This window comes from Lampris incognitus, chromosome 1 (genome assembly GCF_029633865.1).
Source record: "Lampris incognitus isolate fLamInc1 chromosome 1, fLamInc1.hap2, whole genome shotgun sequence".
In the NCBI taxonomy this organism is placed as follows: domain Eukaryota; kingdom Metazoa; phylum Chordata; class Actinopteri; order Lampriformes; family Lampridae; genus Lampris; species Lampris incognitus.
The window spans coordinates 110648904-110675509 of NC_079211.1; the positions used below are offsets into that span (position 1 = coordinate 110648904).

At 46.7% G+C, this 26606-nt stretch overlaps 1 protein-coding gene across 1 annotated transcript in view; it reads left to right on the forward strand.

Moving 5' to 3' along the window:
- Positions 1 to 21110: 21110 nt before the first annotated feature.
- znrf3 (zinc and ring finger 3) overlaps positions 21111 to 26606 on the forward strand; it is a 44491-nt gene continuing 38995 nt past the window's right edge. Inside the window, exon 1 of the mRNA XM_056294384.1 lies at positions 21111 to 21233. Coding sequence (XP_056150359.1) covers positions 21111 to 21233 — 123 coding nt within the window. The remainder of the gene's footprint in view (positions 21234 to 26606) is intronic.

Consider the following 26606-nt stretch of genomic DNA (forward strand, 5'->3'; position numbering starts at 1 on the left):
AAACTGATCAACTATAAAGCAAAGCTTTCATCTGGCCTTCATTCTGATCATTGGCTGGCGCTCGTTGCCTCATTGCCAGTCACAACACGTGTCACACTACAGGATTTGGACTCCTCGACAGGCCCAGATAGTTATCCTGCTAGATATCTGGGATACGTCTGCGATGCGTCGGTGAGCTTCTCGGCTCGCGTCTTTGACCAGTTCACACATAGCGCCCGAGCGCCGATTTGCGAGTGCCGAGCCAACGCCAGTTCGCCTCTGATCCGGGGCTTTTGTTGGTGACCTCCAAAAACTGTCTGGGAGTGATAAATCAGGGGTAGAATTGTGTAGCGTGAACTAGGCATTACTTTCACTGGAAAGGCGGCCCAGTAATCTCCACCCCTCCAGTAAACGCACTACAGAGTCCAGGGGGGCTTAAGTTAGCCAAAGCTAGCCTAGCCTAGCCTAGCCTTGATGGACATCAGCATGCATGGTCGTAATGGCTCTGTTCATGCAGTTGTTGTGCAGAAGGTCACCCACCATGCTTTTGTGTGTGAGTGTGTGTGTGTGTGTGTGTGTGTGTGTGTGTGTGTGTGTGTGTGTGTGTGTGTGTGTGTGTGTGTGTGTGTGTGTGTGTGTGTGTGTGTGTGTGTGTGTGTGAAAAGAATGAACCTGACCTTTACCGAAAGCCCTGTCTGTCCTCTATGAGGAGCAGTTTGATACTCATCTCCGGTGGAACTGCTGGCTGTCTGAAAAACACCCACCCACAAACAGACGGGGTGGGCATGGCTGTAGGTGAATCCAGCAGTCCCTCGGTGATTGATTTAACACCATCCGCAGACATGCTGATATGCCAGGGTCACTGTGCATATTCCACAAGTTGCTGTGGTCATCTGAGGCGGGTAGCTGGGCCTTAATCTGTTATCTCAAAGCCTCATCGCGGAGGGTTGAGGTTGCGCGGCATTTGATGAGGGGCCAATTGCTTGGCTTCCACATGTTTGATCTGTGCGAGGCTTCGGCCTCGCTGCCACAAGTCCCTCGCACTTCAAATGTCAGTGTTGGAATGTGGAATGACAGTTTAGCGCGCTGAAATCAGCTCTCGCTCCGGGTTCAAAGTCATTGTGTCTCTACTGGAGAAGTTGTTCTTCAATTCGCTTCTTTTTAAGCGGCCGTTCTTACGGACAGCCGTGAAACTGTTGGCGAGATTGTTGGCCGATGGAGTCCGAGGACCGGCGAGACAAAAGCGGTGGAAAACACATCTTCCCTTTCTCGCTTGCCCTCACCCTTGTTCTTCCTCAAAAGTACACCCCTGCATAGTACGTCCGTGCATGGGGCTGCCATGTTGTCCACCCAAGACCGAGTGCATGTGTTGAGGGGTGGGGGAATAAAGGGAGAGAGGGAGAGAGAAAAGTGTGGGCCCGTGCTCTAATCCTATTCTAGCAGGCTGAGCAACAGCTTGTGCTGCATTCCACAACTCGAGGAGGTGGGGGGGGGGGCTCTCTGTGGAGGGGTGAGGGGGTGGGTGGGGGGCAGCATTCCGCCACGGCACCGGAGTCCCTTCAAAGAGGCTGCACGACATCAAAGGCCACTCAGAGCCTCGGTGTTGATGACTGCAATTCTCCTCTTGGTCCACATTTAGCGCTCACACACACACACACACACACACACACACACACACACACACACACACACACACACACTTGCATGCCCAGCTACTCCAGGTATGTACGAGCCCCCACCCCGTCTCCAGGCTCAGTTGCCTCTCCGCAGCAGTATTAATCATAGCTTATTAAGGAGTGACGTACTTTGGTTTTCTGCGCTGGCCTCAGCAGGACGGGGGGAGGCGCTTGTCGCCTCCACTGCAACGGCTGAAAACTGGGCTGCGGTAGCACCCGAAACCAAGGGGACGACTGAGACGAGTGGAGCCGGCATATACCACCTCTGTGCTGGTGTTGGTCAAGAAATATTATCACCTTGTGGGAAAGTTGAGTTGGACATTTTTTATCCCCCCCCCTTTTCTCCCCAATTGTACTTGGCCAGTTACCCTAATTTCCCAGCCATCCTGGTCGCTGCTCCACCCCCCTCTGCCGATCCGGGGAGGGCTGCAGACTACCACACGCCTCCTCCCATACATGTGGAGTCGCCAGCCGCTTCTTTTCACCTGACAATGAGGAGTTTCACCAGGAGGACATAGCACATGGGAGGATCACGCTACTCCCCCTAGTTCCCCCTCACCCCCCCCCCCAAATAGGTGCCCCGACCGACCAGAGGAGGCGCTAGTGCAGCGACCAGGACACATACCCACATCCAGCTGTTTCTGTAGGGACGCCCGACTAAGCCGGCGGTAACAAGGGGATTCAAACCGGCGATCCCCGTGTTGGTAGGCAATCCTCCATTGTCCCTCTTGAAAGGTGCCACGTTTTGTGCGGTGCAGATGCCACGGTGTCAACGCTTTTCCTGACAGAAGGCAGCACTGTCTGAGTAACGCTCGCGCCCTTCAGGGACCTCTGTGCGTGAGAGCCATCCAACACCTTCAGGTCAGTAACGAGCCTCGTTTGGCCCTGCTCGTGACGTCATTAGCCATGCTAACGTATTCACTGCCACACCTCGGAGCGGGCGGGCCGTTTGTGCACACGCTCACCCGCTGTCATAACCGTCGGCGTGACAACAGCCCGGGCTGCGGCGACCGGGCACAATACGCCCACCCGCTCGCTGCGGAGTGGCCTTATCGTCGCACGCAGAGACCGTTCCCTCTTCAGGGCAGGAAGGGGGCAGTTGTCTCCACTCCCCTTTGCAAAATGGTGGCACCCAGCCCTGTGCTGACCCTTGAACTTTTATCGGCCCGTCCTTTGTTCGCGTCACTCCGGATTTCAAGACTGAAGGGCTGAAAGTGACACCATGGGCACTTATGTGAATGCATGTGCACACACACACACACACACACACACACACACACACACACACACACACACACACACACACACACACACACAGGCGCAGATGCAACTTACGCACTCCACGCCATTGATGGTTTCAGGCTGCACTCCCAGAGAGAGAAAGAGAGAGAGAGAGAAAGAGAGAGAGAGAGAGTTAATAGAGACACGGCCTCAGCCTCCTGCTCAGTGTTAAAGCTGTCAGCCCCAGGGCCTTGTGCGACATATCAGGACATTTACATGATATTAGGTGTCCTCTGCCATCATCCCCTGCTAATGCTGAAACCATGACACTTGTTTGCTTTGCCCGTTGCTATGAAGATGGTTGTGGAGGTGATTTTCCCTGGCGGTTAAGGAGGGGCTGGAAGCCGCGCGTGTGCGTGTACGTGTGTGCACGCTCACCGATGATGTCTGTGCTTTGGCGGGCAACACCAGGGACAAGTGTTTACAGCATGCATTTGGCATTAGGAGACTGTTCTCTCTACAGTTTCAAAGGCCTCTCCGGTCTCGACTCCCTCCGGGTCTTTGTCCTCCTGAGTCAACAGAAAGGAAGCCGTGTGATGCTCACAGTTGCTTCACTTTCCCAGAAGTGTGTAGACGCCGAAACGGGTTAGTTCCTCCCGTGTTGCAAAATAAGCAAACAAAAAACAAAAAATCCGCCACTGGTCTCACACAGAAACCGAACCGGTTGCCCACGACCCGTCTCGTTCTCACACGGTGCTGAACTCACTTTGGCCGACGCTTTGAAAAAAAAGGAATAAAAAGATGGCCGAAATAGCTCCTCGGTTAATTGTTCCTTTGGTCCCGGCGGAGGAGACAAAAGGGAGGAAGTCTTCATTATTCGTGAGGAGAAACGGATGGATCCCTTTACAGAGCTAGTGTTACAGGAGGAGGAGGAGGAGGAGTGTGGGCCCACCTGTAGGCCCTCCCAACTGCTCCGCTGCAACCGGATCCGGCCCTCGCTCTCCTCAAGGCCAGGAGCCCACTTTGAAGTTATTTCCAGTGCTGGGGAGGAGGGCCAGGGAGCGAGGGGAGAGGGTCATGTTTTGTGTGTGCATATGTTTTTGTGGGGGTTTTTTTTGTGGGCTAGAGCTTTCATTAATATAGGATACGGGTATAACTCAAAATTCATGGTTACTCTTTTTTTGTGCTGGTTTTCCCTTCAACCCGGGTATTATTCAAGGCTCGCTATTGAGATAAACATATTTGGGTTTTACGGCGCAGTATAACTTTCATATTTCGTCTCGCTTCAAACTCATTTCATAATTTACAACGGCGGTTTATGTCACTGGAAGTTCCGGTCAGATTACTCACACGTTTGAACCCTCACAATAAGCCGAACACACCCCGTTGCCTGTGTAGCGAGAAACCGGTTCATTACTTTATGATTGTAATTACCTGTCCGAGACCTTGAAGTTGGCAATTCTTTAATGCGATGAATTGATAAACGGGTCTGGAAACCCTTGAAGGAAGCTGACTGCATGTTGACGCATAAAGATGTTTCTTCCTCTCGTATAAAACATGCTCTGAGCATGCGTCATTTGTGAAAGCGTCAGCCATTATCACATTTTGCCATTTTAATGGTAACCGCATTAATAGAAAACGGACGACTTGTCACTGGGTTCACACCATCTGCAGACGTTCTTGCAAAACAGCATCGACGTCATACTTTGTAAACTAGATGGATGATTCACACTTATTCTACATGATAATGATAAAAACCACCACCTCATCATTTAGATGGGTAATAAAGTACATCTCTGATTGTACACATCAGTTTCCAATACAGTATACCAATATAATACAAAACTCGTATGCGTTACTCACCCGCAAGCCGTCCATCTTGATCATTTACTAATTTATGTGTCCTTTCAATGTGTAAAACTGAGACATTTTAATTTGCTATTGGAAGAATTCCTTGTACGTCTTATCAACATAATCCAACTGAAACAATATTTTTGCTAACAAACTCATGCCTAGCCCACGCGTACACGGGTATTTTTTGAAAATGTAGCTTTTTATATGAGTTTTGGTCTTTCGCCCGCACGCAAACTGCGTTTTAGGTGACTGAAAATGGACCTTTTGGAAAACTTCCAGGAGGAAGACTTTCAGGAACTGTTTTCGGTGTAGACAGGAGGAAGGGAGTTTTTGGCCTGTTGTTGGCTTGCTGGAGCCCGCGCAAAATGGCTGGCTTTTTTTTCTTCTTTTTTTTCAGGCTTCTGATTGGCCAGCGTGGCTTTAGGGTTACGGTTGTATGGCCACCTATTGGTTTGGCATGCTCTTGACAGCGGCTTCATTGTGGTGAGTAGCGTGTGGGTTTTTTTGCGTTTTCATTTGGACGGAGATTTTGTTTTAAACAGTGCTTGTGTAGACGGGATTTTTTTTTTAAGAACAAAGGAAGACAAAACCCCTTTTTCGAAAATACCCATGTACATGTTGGCTAGGTAGCAGTGCGGACGTGTATCATAAAGCCGCGATTTCGCTCCCTTTGCACAACCACAACCACTCTCCCCGCTAGAACGCACAGAGCAAGTCATGGAAATGCTAATGCTAAGCTAGTTAACGCTAACAGTTTTTTTCGTTTTTTTTTTCATTGCGGTATCAAAATTGGTTCACACCCGCCTTAAATATACTGAAGTTCATCTACTACTACTTTCGACTGAAGTTCGTATTAAATCGAAATATCTTAAGTAAAATTCTCAGTATCGGCGTCGGACGTAATTAAAGTCAGCAATTTGAGACCCCTCTTCATGTTCCCATTAGTCTGGAGAGGTAACAGATCTGGAATGTTCCCATTAGTCTGGAGAGGTAACAGATCTGGAATCCCTTGGGTGGAAAGTTTAGATTACGTGTCGGTGATGTATCGTTGTGGCAAAAGTTGCAGTTAATGATACAAAACGTGAAGCAATTCACTTGATGAAGCAAACGGAAACATGAACCTAACCCTCACCAGTCTAAGATAGTGCTCTGACCTTTAACCCGCCTCCAGTCCAAGGACACTGGAGATCATCAAAGCAAATGTCCATCACGGATATAGGAACATTTCAGACATGCACAACTAGTGACGTAGTAGAGAGGCTAATTCCCAACGAGAGAGAGAGAGAGAGAGAGAGAGAGAGAGAGAGAGAGAGAGAGAGAGAGAGAGAGAGAGAGAGAGAGAGAGAGAGAGAGAGAGAGAGAGAGAGAGAGAGAGAGAGAGAGAGAGAGAGAGAGAGAGAGAGAGAGAGAGAGAGAGAGAGAGAGAGAGAGAGAGAGAGAGGTTTATGCTTCCTGGTTCTCCAGGGCCGAGACAGTTTCTCTCTGGGGCAGTTAGGAAGGTGTTAGAACAGAATGGTGGGCTATGAAAATGGCAGATGGGTGGGGTAGGGCGAAAATGAACACGTGTGCCGCATGAACTGATGTCGCAAAGGAAGAGATGCACACTTGAGGAAAAGATGTGCACACTTGACTCGTTGACTTGTGCTTATGTGTAGGTTATGTACAGATGTACTCAAATTTGTTGGTACCTCTCCAAAAAAAAAAGAAAAGAAGAAGACTGCAAAATTTTCTCTGAAATAACTTAAAAATGACAGAAGTAATTGCCATCCACCATTGTTTATTCCACATTTCATAGAAATCATATTTTGCTTAAAACAAATGGCCCTGTGATGGCCTGGTGGCCTGTCTCCCCGTTGGCTGCCCAATGACTGCTTGGATAGGCTCCAGCATCCTCGCGACCCAGACAGCAGGATAAGCGGTTTGGAAAATGGATGGATGGATAATAAAACAAATGAAAATGGCATAGACAAAAATGGTGGGACTCTTAACCTTATATTTTTTTTGTGCAACCTTTAGAGGCAATCACTGCAATCAAATGTTTTCTGTAGCTCTCAGTGAGACTTCTGCACCTGTTAACAGGTATTTTGGCTTACTCTTCCTGAGCAAACTGCTGCAGCTGTCTCAGGTTTGATGGGTGCTTTGTCCAGACTGCAAGTTTCAGCTCATTCCATAGATGTTCGATAGGATTCAGATCAGGACTCATGGAAGGCCACTTCAGAATAGTCCAATGTTTTGTTCTTATCCATTTTTGGGTGCTTTTAGCTGTGTTTTGGGTCATTATCCTGTTGGAGGACCCATGACCTGCGACTGAGACAGAGCTTTCTGACACAGCAGTACGATTCGCTCCACAATGTCTTAATAGTTTTGAGATTTCATTGCACCCTGTGCCAGATGCTGCAAAGCAGCCCCAAAACACAACCAAGCCCTCCTCCATGTGTCATTCTAGGTATGGTGTTTTTCTTTGAAAGCTTCATTTTTTCATCTGTGACCATAGAGCTGATGTGACTTGCCAAAAAGCTCCAGTTCTGACTCATTTGTCCATAGGACATTCTCCCAGAAGGATTGTGGCTTGTCAATATATGTTTTAGCAAATTCCAGTCTTGCTTTTCTTATGTTTTTCTGTGGAGTCCTCCTCTGTCTTCTCCTATGGGGTCCACTTTTGCTCAAAAAGCGACAGATGGTGTGACCAGAAACTGACGTGTCTTCACCTTGCAGTTCAACTTTTATCTCTTTGGCAGTTATCCTTGCTTCTTTTTTCTACCATTCACACTATCCTGCTGTTCAATCTGGGGCCAATTTTGCTGCCACGCCCAGGGAGGATGGCTACAGTTCCATGGACCTTAACATCTTAATAATATCTGTAACCGTTGTCCCAGGAACATCAAGCTGCTTGGAGATGGTCTTGGAGCATGTACCTTTACCATGCTCATCTGTTACTTTCTTCTGATCTCTTTCAAATCTGCTACTTGTTTCTGGTGAGCAAACTAGCTAGGGTCATCTATTTCTAGAGAGGAACTTTCTACTATTAGGCACACAGCAATAAACAGTATTGGCAGCAAACTTGCTTTAGCTCAATACTTGTTATTAGTTTCCCATGATATGAAGAAACAATCAATCCAAAGTGTCTAGATATGTATAAAATCTATAAAAAATACAAATATTCTGAGGAATTCTTGTTTGTGTTAGTATCCCTTACCAGTTTGTCCCTTCAGTAGAGCATGCGTGTTCTCGGGACAGTTCGGAGTGGGAATTGGGGAGCAGGTATTTGTGTGTGTCTGCGAGTACAGAAACGTGTGTGCGTTTGTGTGCAAGACAGCCTTGTGTGTAGGAGGTCCTAGAAAACACTGCTCATGTGAGAGCTATGATCAGCCCGAGTCCCACTGCAGTGCCTGAAAAACTCATGGTAGGTAAGTAGGGCATGGTAGATGATGTTGTAACAGAAATAAAACACTACACGAACACTAACTAAACAAGAAAGTAAAGGCAACGTGTGTGTGTGTACTTCTATCTTTGTGAGGACCATGCATGCACAACATTGTATTTGCATGTCCGTATTACCGCGTGTCTGGATGCACGTGTTTAAAAGAAGGTGAGGATTAGGTGCCATCTGGATCTTAATTGGTTAAAGCATGTGCGCCTGTCTCGCCTGGGGCAAGTGACTGGAGGTCAAGTCGACTGTGTTCTGGCCAGCCGTAAGTAAGACAGGGAGCGGACTGGAGCTGTGGGGGGGGGGGGGTGGAGCAGCAATCTATTAGCTACCAATTTGTCATCTGGAATATGCTTTTTATTTTCAGTTTTAAATGCAGTCTGTCATATGATTGCATGATGTGCCGATTGATGTGGAAGTAATGCCTTGCTTGAAGGTAAAGACGTAGGCCTGATGGCCTGTTGTATCTTCTGTGAGGTAAGAAACTGTGTCACTGTGACAGTAGGATTATAGATAGGTGGCTATACCGCCGGGGAGTTGTGATTATACTTCAGGCTGTAAGCTTTGCCATAATTAATTGACAGCTCCTTCCCTCTACCAATAGTTAACTAGTGTTGTTAGGACTCTGGAAGGTTTCCTGGCAAGCATGCCGAATTAGCTCCACTGAATTAGCCGTCAAGTTAACGTTTCTCCACTTGCAACCATATTGTCTTGTCGATTAACCTGACCACCTTGTGTGTGTGTGTGTGTGTGTGTGTGTGTGTGTGTGTGTGTGTGTGTGTGTGTGTGTGTGTGTGTGTGTGTGTGCGTGCGTGCGTGCATGCAGAGATGCAGTGTGACATTGTGTGCACACACATCAGGAGCGTGCCAGGTCCTGGGTTCGGCACACACTGCTGCATGACACTGCTCCATTCGGAAAAGCCTCCCGGGCTTTGTTTTTGAAAAGCTGTTTTGGGAGTCGTGTCTGGGTCACGAGGTTCTCTAAGTGGCCACCGGCCCCGCGGGAACCTTGGTCTGTTGGCAGGATCGATGTGTTATTCCAGGAAATTGTCAACGCTTGCTAACCACCAGCGCCCCCCCCCCCTTCAACATGGGGAGGGAGTCGGAGCGCAGTGTTTAGGAGGAGAGTGTGAGGGTGGGCTGTGGGTGAGCAAAATTCACACTGAGAGGAGGGTCGGTGGGAGATGCCACCATTACACTTTGATCACCCGAGGTGCCTTTCACAGCATCTGCACACACGTACGCACCCCTCTGCACACGCTGGTGCCCGAATGGTGGGCTATAGATGCACGCATGCAGGTGGGTGAGAGGACTGGCTGGATGCCCAGCTTTCTCTCCTTCCCCCCTCGTCTAGTTTTTGGGTATGTGTGAAATGGCTCTTCTTCCAAAATTCGCTTAAAAAAAAACGGAGACCCGCAGATGTCTCTGGTTTAATCATTTAGCCAGCTCGACTCAGAACGTCCAGTTAGAATAAGCTTCTGTGTCTGCCTTTAGATTGGTACCACTTCAGATGTCACCTCCTTGCTGTGTTTTCTGTTGCGGCAGAAACTTGGTCTTTTTCACTCATTCATTCACTCATTCACACAATCAGTCACTCATTTGTTCATTCACTCATTCGGTCACTCACTCATTCATTCACTCGCTCATTTGTTCATTCGTTCACTCGTTCGTTCGTTCGTTCATTCATTCAACCATTCATACACTCGTTTGTTCATTCATTTGCTCACTCATTTGTTCAGTCATTCATTTTTTTCACCCATTCTCACACTCATTTGTTCATTCATTCGCTCACTCATTCATTCACACTAATTTGTTCGTTGATTCATTCACTCATTCGTACACTCATTGTTCAGTCATTCATTTTTTCACTCATTCTCACTCATTTGTTCATTCATTTGTTCATTCATTCACTCCCATTCATACACTCATTTGTTCATTCATTCAATCATTCAATCATTCATGCACTCATTTGTTCAGTCATTCATTTTTTCACCCATTCTTACACTCATTTGTTCATTCATACACGAATTTGTTCTTCATTCATTCGCTCATTCATACACTCATTTGTTCATTCACTCACTCATACAAAACCTAAATGCCATTGCTTGTGGATTTCGGAAAATGGACACAGCTTAGCATGCAGTAAATGTTGGTGGCAGATGAGGCGTCAAGAAAATCCCGAAGGAAGATTTTTCATAATTTTTTTTTTCTTTCCTAGATTTGAATGTTTACACATGTCTTTGTGCTCCATTCAGTGCAGCCTGTCAGTATTCACACACACACACACACACACACACACACACACACACACACACACACACGTACACACACACACACACACACACACACACACACACACACACACACACACACATCTGAGGCTGGATATTGAAGTTGGCGTGTCTGTATGTGCATCCCATATAGGTCAGTTTAGCTCAGGGATCATTCTCCCCAGTCCGCCTACTGTTGCCTTTGATGCTGGGAGCTCCTGCAGTGCTGCAGCGAGGAGGCCTTTTTGTAATGCGCAGCACATTAAGCAGCGTGCTGCAGCCACTGAACAACTTGAATTTCTGCGACTCCCCACAGAATATTAGATTTTGCACCCTACAAGCAGGTTTTTCCCCCTCAGCTTGCTGATTTTTTCAGGCCACTTACAAATAGCAGAAGAGAAAAATTCCCTTTTAAAAGTTTACTCTGATTCGATGCGTTTGTACAAGCAAGCTGGCTGACATGGAAAAAAAAAACATTTTAAAACTGCAGGACATCTAGGCTATAAGTGACCCCCCCCCTTTTCTCCCCAATTGTACCCGTCCAATTACCCCAGTTTTCTGAGCCATCCCGATCGCTGCTCCACCCCCTCTACCAATCCGGGGAGGGCTGTAGACTACCACATGTCTCCTCTGATACATGTGGAGTCACCAGCCGCTTCTTTTCACCCGAGAGTGAGGAGTTTCTCGCCAGGGGGACGTAGCGCGTGGGAGGATCACGCTATTCCCCTCAGTTCCTCTCCCCCCCCGAACAGGCACCCCAACCGACAAGAGGAGGCGCTAGTGCAGTGACCGGGACACATACCCACATCCGGCTTCCCACCCGCAGACACGGCCAGTTGTGTCTGTCGGGACGCCCGACCAAGCCGGAGTTAACAGGGATTCAAACCGGCGATCGCTGTGTTGGTAGGCAACGGAATGGATCGCTATGCTACCCGGACACCCAGCTGTAAGTGGTTTTCAGTGAAAATACTCCTGTGTGAATATGGCTTCTTGGAGTTTTAAAGAATTCACAGGTTTTTGTTTTTTGTTTTTTTGTGTGCAATCTTTGTCAGTAGCAGTGAGTGCTATTGTACCACTTTCACACCAAATTGATCTGAGTTGTTACTGGGCATGACACAGTGACTCTGTGTAGCTACATAAGGGCTTACGCCTTAGGCTACGCTCACTTCCTTAAAGAGGTAGCCGCTCGTCGAGGCCACGTGGAGACCGCAAGAGCTGTGATTGGTTTGTTTGGTCCGCGAACCTGCCACATGTTTCACATGCCGGCGCCCGGCAGTTGATGCAGCTGTTGCATTTAGCAAACAGACACGAAGTATTCCTCATCCCCTGCCTCAGCTTACTCATTGGACTCATAACCCATCTCTTCTTCCAAAGCAATTTTCTCCCCCTCAATAAACCCCCCAAAACTAGCTGTTTTTACTCATCTAGCAAAGCTGTTTCTATTGCAAACCTTCTCTGCCGTCGTTAACCGTAAAGGTGAGAGAATGCGAGCACAATGACAGGTTTTTCTTTTAGACAGGGATGCACGACCATGCCATCTAGTTTTGCCTTGGTGATATAACATTCTGTGGGTTGCATCTACGGAGAAGTGCCAATGTCGCCTCGATGTGGAAACAAATTTAGGCCTTTTTTCTGGAACGGTTGTTTGCATATGATGTCGCAAACTACAGCTGGAGGGCAGGAAGTGATTTTCTACATAGGAAGCACTATCACAAACTTTCGAAAAGCCCATGTTTGGCGTCATTAACTGAGAGTGAAAATGCATCGTATCTGGGGCCCATTATGAAAATGCAACAACAAGGAATATGCTTTGCGTCCTAGTGGCCCAATAATTGTCTCTCTTCCACTGCAATGTAGCTGCAGCGTGAAGCTGATTGAACATCGCAGGCAAAAAGCAACTGGATGTTCTGCAAATACTGGAAATATATGAAAAAAACAACACTGCCTAACACACACACACACACACTAACACAGTTGTGCAGAGATCAAGACAGGCTTTTCATGTGGTTGGAGTATATAGGGAGTGATTGACCATTTCAGAGATGTGGGAGGGTTTGGGGGTAGGGGGTCTGTAACCAGGGGCTCCAATGATTTAGAGGGGGATAGAGAGGAGAGAGGAGGGGGCAAAGAAGTTGGATGTTGGATGATCAAAGGTGTCAGTGAATCGTGACACAGACGAAGAAGAATGGCATTGATGGTGTGACTTGCAATTTCGATTTCTTTTGAGAGCCGCTGCGAGGGGTGTCTGTGTGTGGTGTGGAGTGGGGGGTTATGCTGGGGTGGAGGAGGAGAGGGGAGCTTTGGAACGAGGGCCCTGTTTTGATCCCATTACAAACTCCCCCATATCAGGTCACTCCTTGTGGAGGAGCGAACCACAAAGGACTGGGGGTTGCAGGGAATCCGGGAGTTTTGTACAGGGATTTGGCACTCTTCATGCGGGGTAAACACAGGCGATTAGTTTTTGAACGTTTCTAAGCAGTATTTCACAAGTTTGTCCACTTTTTTTTTCTTCTAAATTGTGCTGCCTTTTCATTCTTGAATTACAACTGAGGTAGTAACAGGAAACTGCATGAATGAATGAACTGCACCATCGTTGTTTAGTAACGGTATTAAAGTCAAAGCCGTTCTCTATTGGTCAAATAAGTTTGCACATGCAAGGAATCTAATTTGTGGTTTGCTAGAAAAAACCAGTATTCAACATTAGGAGACAAAACAAAATTATGATGCTAAAAGACAGAAGGGGAAGGAAGGATCACAATGATTTAAAGCTGTAAGAAGCCAGAAATAGAAAAAAAAATGATTATCCTTTATAAAATATAGTATCAAAACTCTGATAGAATATTACAGCTTTATTCCTTTTAAAACCTGTAAAAAGTTTTTCTCTGCTGGCAATTTCACTGAGGGCAAGACCACAGGGAGATGGGGGAGGTGTGTGGGGGGGTCAGTTTGAGTGACAGGCAGAGTTCAAGCGAATCCCTGCCACGGTTTCATTGAGTGAGTGTCGCCTGTGTAAGGGGATACCCATGCGAATGACTGCCTCCCCTCGGGGCTAGGACAGGCAGAGCAGAACAAGGGCCGCCCCCTTGTGGCACTTGGCGGGGGCCTCGGTTAGCATTCACGCGGGGCCCTGGGCAGAGAGGAGTGGGGTTAAGTAGAGCAAAGTGGAGCACGGGGTGTTTTCGGTGTGCAGAGCCAGTGCGTTGTGTGGGGCCTGCCGGGGAGAGCGGGCTGGTGGAGCACTCAAGGGATGGGCTTGTCATTTCTTGTGTGTTTGTTTGTAGTGTATGTGTGCGTAGGCACATTTTCGAATGTGCCTTTGCTCTTCATTTGATTACACGGCTGCGGTAGCTTTGACCCACTTCTCTCCATCGCCGTCTCTTCTCCCGGCACTGCCCCTTTCCCCCCCCGCCACTCAGCCCCCCCCCACACACACATGTCGGCACATCTGGAAAAAAAAAAAAGAAGAAGATATCCCAGCGGTTGAGATAGTGTTGCTGGCCAGCTTCTACAATAACAACATGGTTCGGAAACACAACCCGGGCTGGTTGAGAGTGCAAGAGACCCAGCACAATGGCCCAGTGTTTTAGGACCCTGGGGCGCAGGCGGGGCTCCCCGCTGCCATCCAAGCTGTTAGACAAGCAAGAGAGAGGTCAAAATCACACAGCAACCAGCGTTCCACTTCTGGTCCCCTTTACATTGGCAGAGAGAGAGAGAGAGAGAGAGAGAGAGAGAGGAGAGAGAGAGAGAGAGAGTAGAGAGGAGAGAGAGAGAGAGAGAGAGAGAGAGAGAGAGAGAGAGAGAAGAGAGAGAGAGAGAGAGAGAGAGAGAGAGAGAGAGAGAGAGAGATGAGAGAGAGAGAGAGAGAGAGAGAGAGAGAGAGGAGAGAGAGAGAGAGAGAGAGAGAGAGCCTCTCACTATAACCCCCCCCCCCCCCAAAAAAAAAAAAAACTGTTTAGCTGTTGGGCGTCTCAAAATCAAATAAAAGCGTTACCTCAGTTGACGAGGATGTTCGGCATGCGGTGCAGGATATTTTCAATTTGCAGTATAATGGTATGAAGGAGGGGGCGGGCTGGAATGTGCAGGTAGTATGGATGGATGACTTGCTTATGCTCTTTCATCTCCTGCCTCTCTACAATTTGAGCGCCCTTCAAAGACGGAGAGCGAGAGTGCGCTCTAACATTATCATACCAAATGTGTTTGTAATGCCTACCTGAGCTCCCTCCTCTGCGCCTGCTAGCCCGGGGCTAATATCCACCTCTTGAACGTTACCATGAGCTTGGCTTGCCCTCCACTTAGTACCCGTGTTTACCAGAGAGTGCTTAACTCGGAGAAAATTGGTAGATAGGAGGCAGGCATGGTGACTTTTTTTTTTTGTAAAGGTGTTCTTAAGACAGAATATCAGTGCCACAGAATGGCCTTCCCATTGTGGTTCCCCGCCTTTATTTCCTGTGTGGTTTTTGATGAGAATTCCTTTGCGGTAGATGTGCTTTGAAGGACATAAGTCTAGTGACTCCTGGTTTGTTTGCGTGGGAGGCCTGAAGATGCGTTCTGTACAGGGACGTACTTTGTGTACCTCTTTTCTCTGGTCTTTCAGAATTATATATATATATATATATATATATGCGACATGTTGGCGTAGTGGTTAGTGCTGTCGCCTACACAGCAAGAAGGTCCTGGCTTCGAACCCTGGGGTTGTCCAACCTTGAGGGCCATCCCAGGTCCTTTCTGTGTAGAGTTTGCATGTTCTCCCCGTGTCTGCGGTGGGTTTTCTCCGGGTGCTCCGGTTTCCCCCACCATAAAAAAAAATAGACATGCATGTTAGGGTTGGTACCTCTGTCTGTGCTCCTGAACAAGGCAATAGGAAGAAATAACTGGAGTTGGTCCCTGGGCGCTGCATGGCAGCTGCCCACTGCTCCTAGCTACACAGCTAGGATGGGTTAAATGCAAAGAAAGAATTGCCCCACCGGGATTAATAAAGTAGTAAAATAGAAAAATAAAATAGATATGTATCAGGGGTGTTGCGATATACCGGTATTGATGATAGCTGTGATATTTAAAAAAGGGAACTATTGATATCATGTTAACAATACATATATGATAATATTATGTAAATAATGCAATGCCTCTTAAATAATTTCCATTTCTTTCTGTTCTCACTCCTCCCCCCACACATACACACACACACCCACACCTGACTTGACTCAGTAACCTACCTAGTGTGGCATCGCCCAAATTACTTTATCAATAGTAAGAAATATGATTCCGGCCATCAGTCTGTTTTCCACTCACCTCCACACACCCAACAGTCCTGTCACCTAGTGATGTGACTCTGAAAGACCAGGCCTTTACGTTCCTTTATGATGAGTGGCACAAATCAGCATGGCGACTGACGCCGGTGAATAAAGAGCAGGGAGAAGTTAGACCTCCACTTCCTCATCCTACCCAGGCCTTTATACCATGTTAAGTCCATGTTTGTTATATATTCGCATGTGTGTCCCCGTAAAAAATCATCTCCTCTCATCACCTCAAGGAATCATCTCCGGAGATTCGACAATGGCTTAATAGTCACTCACCACGGTAACCGTGAGTCCGTAAAAGCCGGGGGACCATTTGTCCTTTTTTTTTGTTTTTGTTTTCATTTTTTCCTCTTGACTAAGCTTTTGGGGTTTGTGGCTTTTGTTTGTGAGTTACCTGAACTGGACTGCGGTTGGGATACTTCCTTGTTTTGAGTTATGTTTGTTGGGTAACTGGGAAATCCCGAAGTGGAGTATTTCTGTTGCGTGAACTGAACTGAATTGAACTGATAGCGATAACTGAGAAATCCAGACGTGGAGTGTATTTATTTCATTAACTGAACTGAATCATATGGAACGTTTTTTGTGTTTTGCTCTTATATAACCTTTAAAAATTGACTGATGGTGTGGTTAATTTTATTTAAATTGGGTGTTTCGCTACTTTGCAATTAATTATAAATTTGTCTGTGTTGTAAAAAAAATATCCAGGAGTTATGTGTATTCTGAATGCATGTATCCTTTGTGGGGTTTGACATTGACTCAGACTGGTTTAAACTTGGTCAAGCCGCTACACTAGCTAGCTAGCTAGCTACTACCACAGTGTGTGGCTACTACTTCCCACGCAAAATCATGTCATGAAAAAAATAGAAAGAGGAAAACATTATGTAAGGACCTGGTCAGTGGACATTATAATCACGGTACAATCAGATGGTTAGTTGTCAGTCTGTGGTCTCACACACTAACTCTCTGTCCTGCTCCCACAAGTGGTTTTGTTTCAGGCGACATTGTATTGATGCAGATGTTAGGCCTCGTGGAACTTTTGTTCATCAGTTCATCTGGTTGTCTTTTCACTATCCATTAAGTATAACTGTTCTTTTAGTACACTTTTGTACAGTTATGGTTACAGACTCTCTCCACCTCCCTATACTCATATTTTGAGTGTAATTTATTTGCTAGATAGCCAAACTGCACAATTAACAAAGAATTTAACTGAAACGTTACTTTTTCTTTTCAAATTATCTGTAGATATCACAGTGAATATCGCTATCATGATTCGTTTGACCATGATAATCATGTAATGAAAATCTGATATCGTGGACATATATATATATATATATGTATATAAAGAGTGTAGAGAGTTTGTGTGTGTGTGCACTTTTGTGGCTGTCATCTTGAATGTTCTTCCAACATTGATACCTAAAGGGCTTGTAATTTCTCAAATTCAGCATCTGCTGTTCTCGCCTGCCTGTTTGCCGTTAACACACCAAGCTGATGGTACGAGGAGTCCGGTGTCTTCATCACATTTCATTCCCGGGGCAGAAAGAAAAGGTGCGCCTCAGTGCAACACTAGAATGGCACACGTTGTCCGCATTCTTTTCCTGGTGACACGTCTATCCTCTTTCCGATGTGCATCTGACCCCCCATACACTTAGATAAGCCCTCCCCGAGAAAACTTTAGGTCATTGGCTTGACCCTTGGGCCTTGTGGCAGTGGAGTGACTAGGCGCCTTCTGAATACCTCCTCAATTGGCCCTCTGCATGCTTAGTCCGCTTCCAAAGTGATGAAGTGGGGTTCAAAGGTTAGAGGTTGTCAGAGGGAGAAGGGTATCTAGGGTCATCAACAGTGGCCCAGGGCCAGAGTGGCCAAGGCCCCGGCGCCATACTGTTGGCTGATTGGGCTGCTGCAGTCGTAGGGTTAATAGGATAAGTGGCCTGCAGGTCAGTTTGACACAGTTTAATGCAAATTCTGCTGCTCGTCGTGCGTACTGTTGCCAGGAACAGAGTCTGGGATTTTGGGACGGCCAAAGATGTAGGTTGGTTGGTTTCATTTTAATCCAACTGCGGTTCAACAGAGACTATAAATGCATTCAGTGTAACCAAAAACTTGGTTTGTGGGTTTTCTTTTTCTTAACTCATGTATCATTTTGGAGTGTCGGTGTTGCTTTTATTGTTAGAATATGTTCCATTTGGTAAGATCTTCTCATTAGGATGGACCCGCTCGTGACTGTTAGCTGCCTGTGACTCCAGCTTCAACTGTGAGAACATGCTAGCACATGAACAGCAGCAGTTTTCAGAGTCTCAAGTGGTCTTGTGATTTCATAAATATGGATTGCCCTGCCAGTTTGATTTTTTTTTCTCTTCCTTTCCTTTTCTCATTCTCACCCTCACCCATACTCAAATTCATCATCACCTCCATCTTCCCGCTGTTTCTTTCTGGACGTGGCGCAACCGAGAATGCCGGCGTGAAAAGTCTGAAGAGTTTTTCGATTGGATGCTTTTGTTAGCTGTGTAATTATAGAGGTTTGCCACCTCTTTTCTTGGTCCCATGGAGTGAGTCAGCGTTTGTCATGGTCTGCCAACCTAAGCTGCTCAGCAGACATCCTCTAGGCAACGGCTCTGCGGAGCTTTGCGGCAGGGAGAAGTGGGCCAATTCACTGGCCTTAAGTATAATGGGAGGATCACTTAAGATGCTCTGATAGACACCGAATGTTCTGGAACGGCACCCGTTCTTTTAATGAGTTGGGAAAGAAAAAAAACCCCCATCTTCAATCATTTCGCTTGCCTGTGCAAACCTGTAGGATAATGAAGTGCAACTGAAACTGCGAAACCGTTAATTATAAGGTTGAATGTGTGAAAACAAGATATTTTGCACCTTTTCCTTAAACAAGCCCCATAGATGGGGCATATTAAGTGGGTGTACAAGGACAGTCCCTTTAATTAGCAGAATCAGGAAAGCATGTAAATCCTAGCTTTGTCAATGTGCTGCTTTTCTTTGAAAGGTCCAATTACAGCGCATATTGACGACAGTGGAGCACTCCACTGTATATTTAGATCCTACCCATTTTTTTATTTATTTATTTTGCAGCACACAGTGGGGACTTCAGAGACTTCTAATGCTCTTAAACTCTTATGTTTCATTATGGAAAATAGGTGACAAGTGGCTTATGAGCTGTTGCACTGCCTCAGACTTGGGGGTATCCAGAAGAGATTAGCTCACTTCTTAGGTGGTATTTTATTCCATTCTTGGGGGTAAATCTATAAGCCAGCCAGTCCCAGGGCCCTTGATGTTTTATGTGTGGGCTGTGGGGTGCATCATGTCCAAGTGTCCTCACACAGTGTGTATATGTGCATTTCTTTTTCCTGGGGTGTGCAGTGTGAAAATGCCATATTGTGTTGCAGGTTACTTCTCTGATATTATTTTTTCTCAAAAAAAGTTAAAGGTAGACTTTTTAGCCCACCATCCTCCTGACTGGTCTAAAGATGTGGTGGAAAGATGAATTTCTAAACTATTTTCTTATTTAGTCTTTTTTTTTTTGCACGTGGGTTGTAAAGTAGCTCGAGCCCATCCCACTCATAAATGTTTAGTATTAACCACTGTACCCAAGCCTAGATGGCTAATGCAAAATCTGGTAGAGAAGATGCAATCTTGGCATAGATAATGCTACGTACATTCAGAGACATGTGTCTATAAGAGTAGCAGAGACAGTTTGTGTGTGCGCTGCTGTCCATTTTGGCATATATCTCAAAAGCAAAATAGACCAAAATAAAATAAATAATACATAATAAAATAAATAAATACATAATAACAAAATAAAATAAAATGAAAATACAATTAAATATATAATAGAACATAAACCCTAAAAATAACATAAAAAATATTAAAATTTAAAAAAAACATAAATAGAACATAGAATGAACATAAAATGAGCATAGAGTACCAGAATGCTACATCCCTAGAGCTAGACATTTCACTATTGCCAGCTATTGGCCTATTAAAGGCCAAGATAAACGTCCGCTTTGCTATACCTCTTCTCACTTGATGCACGTTTTGGGTTCAAGCACAGCCTACCATTGAGTAGAAATGTCACTTGATTGTCCCTTGGCGCCGGTCAGGTCATGTTGCATATTGTAAAATGATGCTGTTGGCTCAGCGCTGTTTCAGGAAGAGGTGCAGGCTGGGGATGAGGGGCGGAGATAATCTTACTTAGTTTACCTTTTCACAGTTCACTTAAAGCTGTGTTCAAAAGTGAGGCGGTGAATCGCTTAGTTGCTGGTGTTAACATCTTGTGTGTGTATCCCCTTCTGTGTTTTTTGATTTTGCTTCCTCCAAGTAGCTCCGATGTGCTTAACAACATTGTAACTAGTATTTAAATATGCAATTCATCAATTCGTAATTTATCAAGGCAGTCATTACCAAGTCGCTTGTGTCTGGTATTCCACGTTTTATTAAATGAGGAGAAAACAGCTTAACATTGCATGAAAGCGGGAGTCTGCAGATCACAGTTCTGTGGATTCCTGCTTTCATGAAATGAAATGAAACTTCAGAAGTGAAACTTCAACGTCTCATTTCTGAAGATCCAGAAACAAAAATGGATGCGGTTCTCATCCATTTTTGTTTAGCAGGAAGTGAGAACACCAAAAATTCACTTTGTTATTTCAGCATGGGTAGCTAAGTAGTGAAATCTGATTGCTATTGCTGGCCTGAGATGTTGCTCAAAAAATCGTCCAAAAGTTCAGCATTGCTCAGTGTTTTACTGGTCGCCACCCTGCCCATAATGCCGACTGTCCCATGTTGCACACTCATATAAAATGAGTTGAGTCTGGTAGTGTAAAGAGCATGAATGAGACTCGCTAGCTGGTTGTCTAACAGGTCGGACTGACTGGTTAGCACAAGCGCCTGTGGTGCGGGTGACCCGGGTTCGCGTCCCAGCTACAGTGGTTCCCGCCCTTCCCCCAGAATTTGTTACATTGGTGTCAGAAGTGGGATGGTGAGACCATAAGGCCATCGGAAGCACGTTCGTCCAGAGGCATGAGGGAGCTGGTGTGCTGAAGTGTGGGGACGCACTTCCCGAAGGACGGGGGTAGTGTAACGAGCATGAATGAGTAGAATCGCTAGCTGGTTGGCTAACGGGTCGGACCCTTAAGGTGACTGGTTAACATAGTTGCGTGGGTCTCCCGCACCATGGGCAACAACGTTAAAGGGTCCGACCCACTAGCCAACTGGCTAGCGAGTCTCATGCTCGTTACACTAACAAGTTGCTGGGGTTGCTTTGTGTCTGAACAGAGTACAGGGGAAGTGTGCTAACCGTGTCGCCATTTAAGTTTCCAGTAACTTGGTAACTTTGGTGTTAATGCTGATCCATCTTGTCTTTTTTTTCTTTTTTTTCTAGATGCATCCTTTAGGACTCTGTAACAACAATGATGAGGAGGACCTGTACGAGTATGGCTGGGTCGGAGTGGTGAAGCTAGAGCAACCAGAACTGGACCCCAGCTGTCTCACCGTGTTGGGAAAGGTAAAGAACCAGTTAATTATTGATTTTGGAGCTGTTCTTCATGTCTCTGGGTGGTGTGGATTCATCATTGGCTAGATGTTCACACAACGTTTGACTCGAAACTACTTTGTTGGCCAGTAATTGGAATATCCCAGTAATACAGTCTGATTTAGAGATGTGTGGGCAATCATGAGAATAACATGGTAATTACTTCATACATAGTACACACACATCAGGACTTACTTCCAGTTGTAAAGGACAGCGCAGAACTGTAATGTCATGCTAGCCTCATGTAAACGCATTCATTTAATCATGTTACTACGATGAAGGGCATAGTATAAATAAATGTAAATCCTGTAGTCCGGGTGATGTTATGGGAAGGTTGTTTGGGTCCATTTAAACTAGCCTGGCCCTCAGGGGACAGTTTTCAAAACCCATGTCCAACTGTGGGTTTTGGGGTTTTGACAGCCGCTATCGTTGTTTACATCCAGCGTTCACGGGTTGAGACTCACTGGATGAGTTGTGGGTAAGTTACAAGGGAGCAACATGTCTACAGTTTATGACAATGGGAAAGTGATTGGCGTCTATTGTGGTCTTGAGGGGGAGGGTACATGTATTCAGTCAAACAACTGCAGTGCTCAAACTGACATCTAAACAGAACCAGATCAGCGCTCTGCGTGTTAATATCTTCACTGAGTTATTCTCACAATCAAAGTAAGGATCGTAGTTGTTTGTTGCAAACATGGTCGATGTTCTTCTGAAGTACAGACCATAAAAAACAACTGAAGGCCTAGTTTGTGTGCGTGGAAAACATTAATTATTTTGGACTGCAAAACCACACGAGGAAATACGCAGTCCATTCCGTACCATCTCTCTAAAGTTCACTCCAAGTTAATGCAAATTTTCCTTTTCCAGTAAATTAAAAGATTGTATGTATTATTTGTTTGCCGACGAGACAATTCCTGGTAGGATAGTTTTTTTTGTTTTTTTTCCCATTTGTCCTAGTTGGTGGTAAATGAGGATGAACCAAATCCATCCTGCATCTCCTGTCTCCTCCCTCTCTCTGCTCTTCTCCACCCTCCAGCCTTTCCCAGCACCCAGTCCCATCTGGAGTGTCCCGAGTAGTATTTTATCATGCTTTAATTAAGTGTTCCTCCTAATGGAATGTCCCAACACTCCCTGGAGAACCAAAGGGAGGAAGGGGGGGAAGCTATCGTGTCATTTATCGCGTGCATGCCCAGTGACAGAAAGGGAGCAAGCCATTCATAATTTAAGGAGCCCTTGTGCCGTATAGACATGCTAATGGTGCACTCTCTCTGGTGATGGCGGCTGCTAGCTAGGTAGTGCATGCACCAGGGGCCTGAAAGCTGACCTAATGTTCAGCTACAGCACTTAAACCCCTCTTTAACTGTACCTCAGAATGGAGAATTGTGAAGACGTGTGGGTGGCGTCGCTTTAGAAAATGGCCCCTGTGTCATTTAGACGTGTCTATGTTGGAGGAGCACTTACTCTCTCAGAGGACATTCAGCTGAGCTGGGACTAATAGTTTGGTCATAGGGGCAGTATGATTGTAGTTTATGATAGGTGGGAAATGATTGTCGTTGGATTTAGTTTGCAGAGAAAGAACCATTTTTTTTCATAAATTCTGTTTTTTTAAAAAAATGTTTTTATTATTAAGTTTGATGACTTCTTCAGGGTTTTTCTGCATTCATGAGCTTAGCTTAACCCCGCTGTGGCACATAGGCACCATTTGAATGTCCTCTGTATCAGTGGTTTTCAAACCAGTCCTAGGAGGTCCACCATACCAGCGGATACTGCTGGTTTCTATTTCGCCAAGTAGTTCATGTTCACCGGCTGCGTCAACTATTCCAGCTCTCTAATCAAGGGGCTTTTTAGACCTGAAACAAAAGTAATGCAATGAACTACCTGTCACAATACAAAACCAGTGGGGTGTCCGGGTAGCATAGCGGTCGTTTCCATTGCCCTACCAGCATGGGGATCTCAGGTTCGAATCCCTGTGTTACCTCCGGCTCAGTTGGGCGTCCCTACAGACACAACTGGCCGTGTCTGTGGGTGGGAAGCTGGATGTGGGTATGTGTCCTGGTCACTGCACTACCTCCTCCTCTGTTGGTCGGGGCACCTGTTCAAGGAGGAGGGGGAACTGGGGGGGAATAGCGTGATCCTCCCACGCGCTTACGTCCCCCTAGTGAAACTCCTCACTGTCAGGTGAAAAGAAGCGGCTGGCGACTCCACATGTATTGGAGGAGGCATGTGGAGTCTGCAGCCCTCCCCGGATCGGCAGAGGGGGTGGAGCAGTAACCGGGACGGTTCGGAAGAGTGGGGTAATTGGCCAAGTACAATTGGAAGAAAAAGGGGGGGGGGCAATACAAAACCAGCAATAACAGCAATAATAATAGGTGTGTAAGTCAGGAATACTTTAAGTAAGAATTCCAGCGTGGCACCATCTCCTGTGATCAGGGTGTTTATCTGTTAGTTCAGCTGATCCCATACTCATTTGGAGGAAGCTAGGACTCAAGTGTAGAGAGAATGAATGCTGCATTATTCATCGATGGATTAGCTGTTGATTTTAATGTCTAGAAAACTCTACTTTCTGCTCTCTCTTAAACTCGGCAAAGCACAAAGGCCAATGTGACAGCCATTTTTGAAAGAACAAAATTAGGTTTCATATCGGGGACCCTGCAGTCAGGATGGAAACTGTTAATGTGCTTGAAACCATGATCTTCTGACTTCCAGCCAGGCTCTTAACTTCTTGAGCCATGCGTCCCCCGTCCCCTGTTAATGTAACCAGAGCTATAATTGTAGGAGGAAAAGTATATTGTTGCATTTTGACAGACTTTCTTGTGCCCTGAACACAGCTGGGCACCGTTTGCTGCCAGCCAATTTTACCACGCCGGGCAGTTCATCCAGTGGCCCCGCATTGCCCGTCCACATGGCGGCCAGTCTCCCCCGCTGTTTTCCCGCCAGCAGGGCCACCATGCCCAGTCTGGCCCGGATACCATGTCCACAGGCGACCTACTGTCACAGCCATCTTGCTCAGCCAAGGCCTCACCCAGTAAAACTCCAGCACCCCCAACCCCACCCCCACCCAACCCTCCTCGCACCAGACTGGCTTATTGCTGGCTCGACGAGCCCACTCCAGTTCTGGCGCCCCTTTGCCACACACTGTGTCGGGAGTCTTGTCTGGTCAATTATGGAGTCCCTATGAACACACAAATCTGAGTTGAAGGAAAGAAAAAAATGCTGTTTACTCCAAGCCAAGTCTAAAAATAAAGTGGCTGTGCATGCCGGCCCCCAGCTGGGCTCAGGCCCCCTGGCAGGAGCCGGTCAAGATGCAACAACAGGCATTCCCTCCTGTAACTACCCCACCTTGGCTGAAGATGAGGAAGGTGTTTTTTTTTTTATACGTGTCCAGACGCACAGCGCGCTCTGGGTCGCTCGCTCTGACAATATGATTTAGGAACCGCTTCTGCCGAAGTCAAACCCAAGGGATGAGCCCCTCACTGTTCCCGAAGCTCCCCGAAGCTCCCCACAATGGGGAACAGAGCCTTCTCCTGCTCCGCTTGCTCCCAAATGGGCCCTCTTTCCTTTGTTTTAAAGCTGCTAGCCCAACGGTCTGGTTTTACAGCTCCAAGAGCCCAGCTTTGGTGGCCGGCTTGTAATATTGGTCGATTCTCGTGTGTTTTGTTCATTTCCTACCCTCTGATCTTTCCAGTTCGACAAGTACCTTCATTAACCTCATTAAACTATACAGTGTAATAAAGTAATAGTAATACAGATTAATAGTGAGAGCAACAATAATGATAATAAATTGATAATAATAGTCATAAAGATGGACTAGATTAATGCGGGAGGGGGCCGTAGACAGTTCAGCTGACGGGAGGCTGGAGCCTGCTCTCGTTGCTGCAGAACGACATCTCGAGATCAGAAGATAGTGAAAGGGGAAGGAAGGAAGGATAAGAAGTACAGGAAGAGAGGGAATTATATACGCCTCTGAAGTCCACGCACCAGCCTCACCAAAGTGCTGCCGTGTCACATATATGTACACAGTTTGTTCCTCCGCTTCCTGCCCGGTTCCTGTGAGAGCCGCGGGGCTGTTGACTCCTGACCGGGACCGCCACCTCCGTGTGCCACATGGGGAGATCCTCCCACACGCGGAAGAAACCGAAAGCGGATTGGCTTGCGCTGAAGTCGACCGAGTGCCACCAGGCTGTGTGAGGCTGTTTACTTCAGATGTGGCTCTGAGTCATGAAGACCGGACAGACCCGCTCTGCGGTGCGGTCGATGCCGCTTGTAAAGCGTCTTCAAGCCACGTGTTGCAAGTCATGTTGGCAAATCTTGGTGTATTATGTACATTTAACCTACAACTACAAGACAGATGCAACCTACAGTTGCATCTGTCTTGCATCATTTACGCCGACGCCTTACTCTTCCAGAACATTCCTCCCTCATCAGTGCTCTTCTTTGCTCTTTCTTTGTCACATGCCCTGCAGTGGTTTTTTTGGGGGGGTTTTTTTGGCAGCATCTCTGGAACATGAAATCATGCCACAGGCTTGTCTTCAGTGGTGCGGGCTGGTCAGGGTCTTTTTTGGGGTCTTTGCTTTCTTTTCATGTATTGCTACATGAACGGCCACGCATTGGCCCCGACGGGCTGCCCCCCCGCCCTTTCATCCTGCCGGCGCCGCTCCGGGCTCCCATGACATCAGCCCCCAACATGGGTGACTGGGGGGGGGCGGACAGAAGAAGAAGCTAAATGAGTCAGAGGACTGGGGGAGGTGGAGGGGATTTAGGCCTGCGGCAGGGTATGGAGGTGGATGTGAGATGAAGAACGGTGGTTGGATTCAGCTTTGGTGAGAATGTACCTACGGTCTTTGCGACCTCGGTATTTTGGTTGGTGCAAAGAAACCTCTTGGCTGGTGCGGCTTGCAGACCCGCCTCCTACGTGCTTGCAGTGTGCGGCCTGCCGCTGCCTTCATCAACGCTACCTGAAACACCGGCCAAGGACAACATTTCACAGTGACGGAGAGCAACTGGCTGCTGCCGCCGCTGCTGTGGGGACTTAAAATAACTACAGAACCCACTGAATTTGAAGCTCCTTATTGACATATCCTCCCCGAGACAAAGTTGGCTACTGTTGTTTGCCAGTGGCATTCTGCCTGAGAAGTTGTATCCTGTGATGGAGGCACTCGTTTCTCTCTCTCTCCGTCTGTCTCTCTCTCGCTCTCATATATATATATATATATATATATATATATATATACTACCCGGCTGCACAGTGGCGCAGTGGTTAGCGCAGTTGCCTCACAGCAAGAAGGTCCTGGGTTCGAACCCCGGGGTTGCTCAGCCTTGGGGGTCGTCCCAGCTCGTCCTCTGTGT